The sequence below is a fragment of the Stegastes partitus genome, unplaced genomic scaffold, assembly GCF_000690725.1.
Source record: "Stegastes partitus isolate 25-593 unplaced genomic scaffold, Stegastes_partitus-1.0.2 Scaffold439, whole genome shotgun sequence".
Taxonomy (NCBI): domain Eukaryota; kingdom Metazoa; phylum Chordata; class Actinopteri; family Pomacentridae; genus Stegastes; species Stegastes partitus.
The window spans coordinates 504,320-505,416 of record NW_007578170.1 but is presented as its reverse complement, the minus strand read 5'-3'; the positions used below and the strand labels follow the sequence as shown (position 1 = coordinate 505,416).

The 1,097-nt window shown below is 48.3% G+C and overlaps 1 protein-coding gene across 1 annotated transcript in view; it reads left to right on the top strand.

Annotated features, from left to right (window-relative positions):
- The window catches only part of LOC103360436 (dihydroxyacetone phosphate acyltransferase-like), an 18,885-nt gene that overhangs the window by 4,887 nt on the left and 12,901 nt on the right, over positions 1–1,097 (top strand). The window contains exons 4-5 of the mRNA XM_008286185.1: positions 746–897; positions 970–1,096. Of these exons, the coding sequence (XP_008284407.1) occupies positions 746–897; positions 970–1,096 (279 nt within the window). The remainder of the gene's footprint in view (positions 1–745; positions 898–969; position 1,097) is intronic.

The following is a 1,097-nucleotide window of genomic DNA, read 5'->3' as shown; positions in this document are numbered from 1 at the left end:
GATCAGGGCTTCCTTGGTTCTTCCTCATAACAAAACAAACATCCAGACGAATAGAGAAGATCCTCGACCCAACACAGTCCCGTTTCTCTCCAGCGATCGTAACCTCCCTCTGTGGGAGAAGGTGGGAATGCCGGATTGGCCGTTAAAGGCAGAATAAACGATAAAAGTCTGAGTTGTTTTGACATCAGGGGGTTTGCAAATAAAATCCCAGGAAGAAAGTGTTAATTTACATGTGAACGGTAAAAAGAAAAACAAACACAAAGATAGACATTTGTTCAATAAAATGTGTGACCATAAAGTTCCACAGTTCTTATTTTATTTAAACCGGCTAAAACATTGTTACTTCACGGATATTTGCTGTTGTTTTCACAGTTTTTTTTAACATATTGTCTGTGGTTTATATTTACATGGCAGCTTTAATCCAGCCTCCCAGTCGGAGATATTTAACCGGTCGTTTGTCGTATTATTTTGGGTGACATTTCTTCGTATAGACGTGTTGTTCTGCTGTTAGTGTTCGACACCCACAGCTGTAGAAAACAAGCTGCTCAGTTTACCTGCAGCTTCCTGCTCAGGATCACATGATGCCTGATGCTGCAGAACGTTCTGCTCCCAGCGACACCAGATCTGTTCGTGGTTCTAGACGCTTTGTGCAAACTGAAGGAAGAAAAGCGGACCTTAAACTGGTCGGTTTAGTTGGTCAGACGTGGACGTTGAAGCGTGCTGTCCTGTGTCTCTGTGCCTGCAGGGATGATGCAGATGGTCCTGGAGCCTTTCTTCAAAGGGGAAGTGTTCGACATCACGCTGGTCCCCGTCAGCATCAGCTACGACCGAGTTCTGGAGGAGTCTCTGCTGGCCCACGAGCTGCTGGGCGTCCCCAAGCCCAAGGAGAGCACGGCGGTGCGTTCAGGGAACCTCAGAACCTGCAGGTGTACAGAAAGGTGTTTTTATCTCCTGCTGTCTCCTCCTCAGGGTCTGCTGAAGGCCACCAGGGTCCTGCAGGAGGACTACGGCTGCATGCACGTCAACTTTGGTCGTCCTCTGTCGGTCCGACGGCTGTGTGAAGGAAAGGTCGACCGCTGCCAGTTCAACCTGACGCC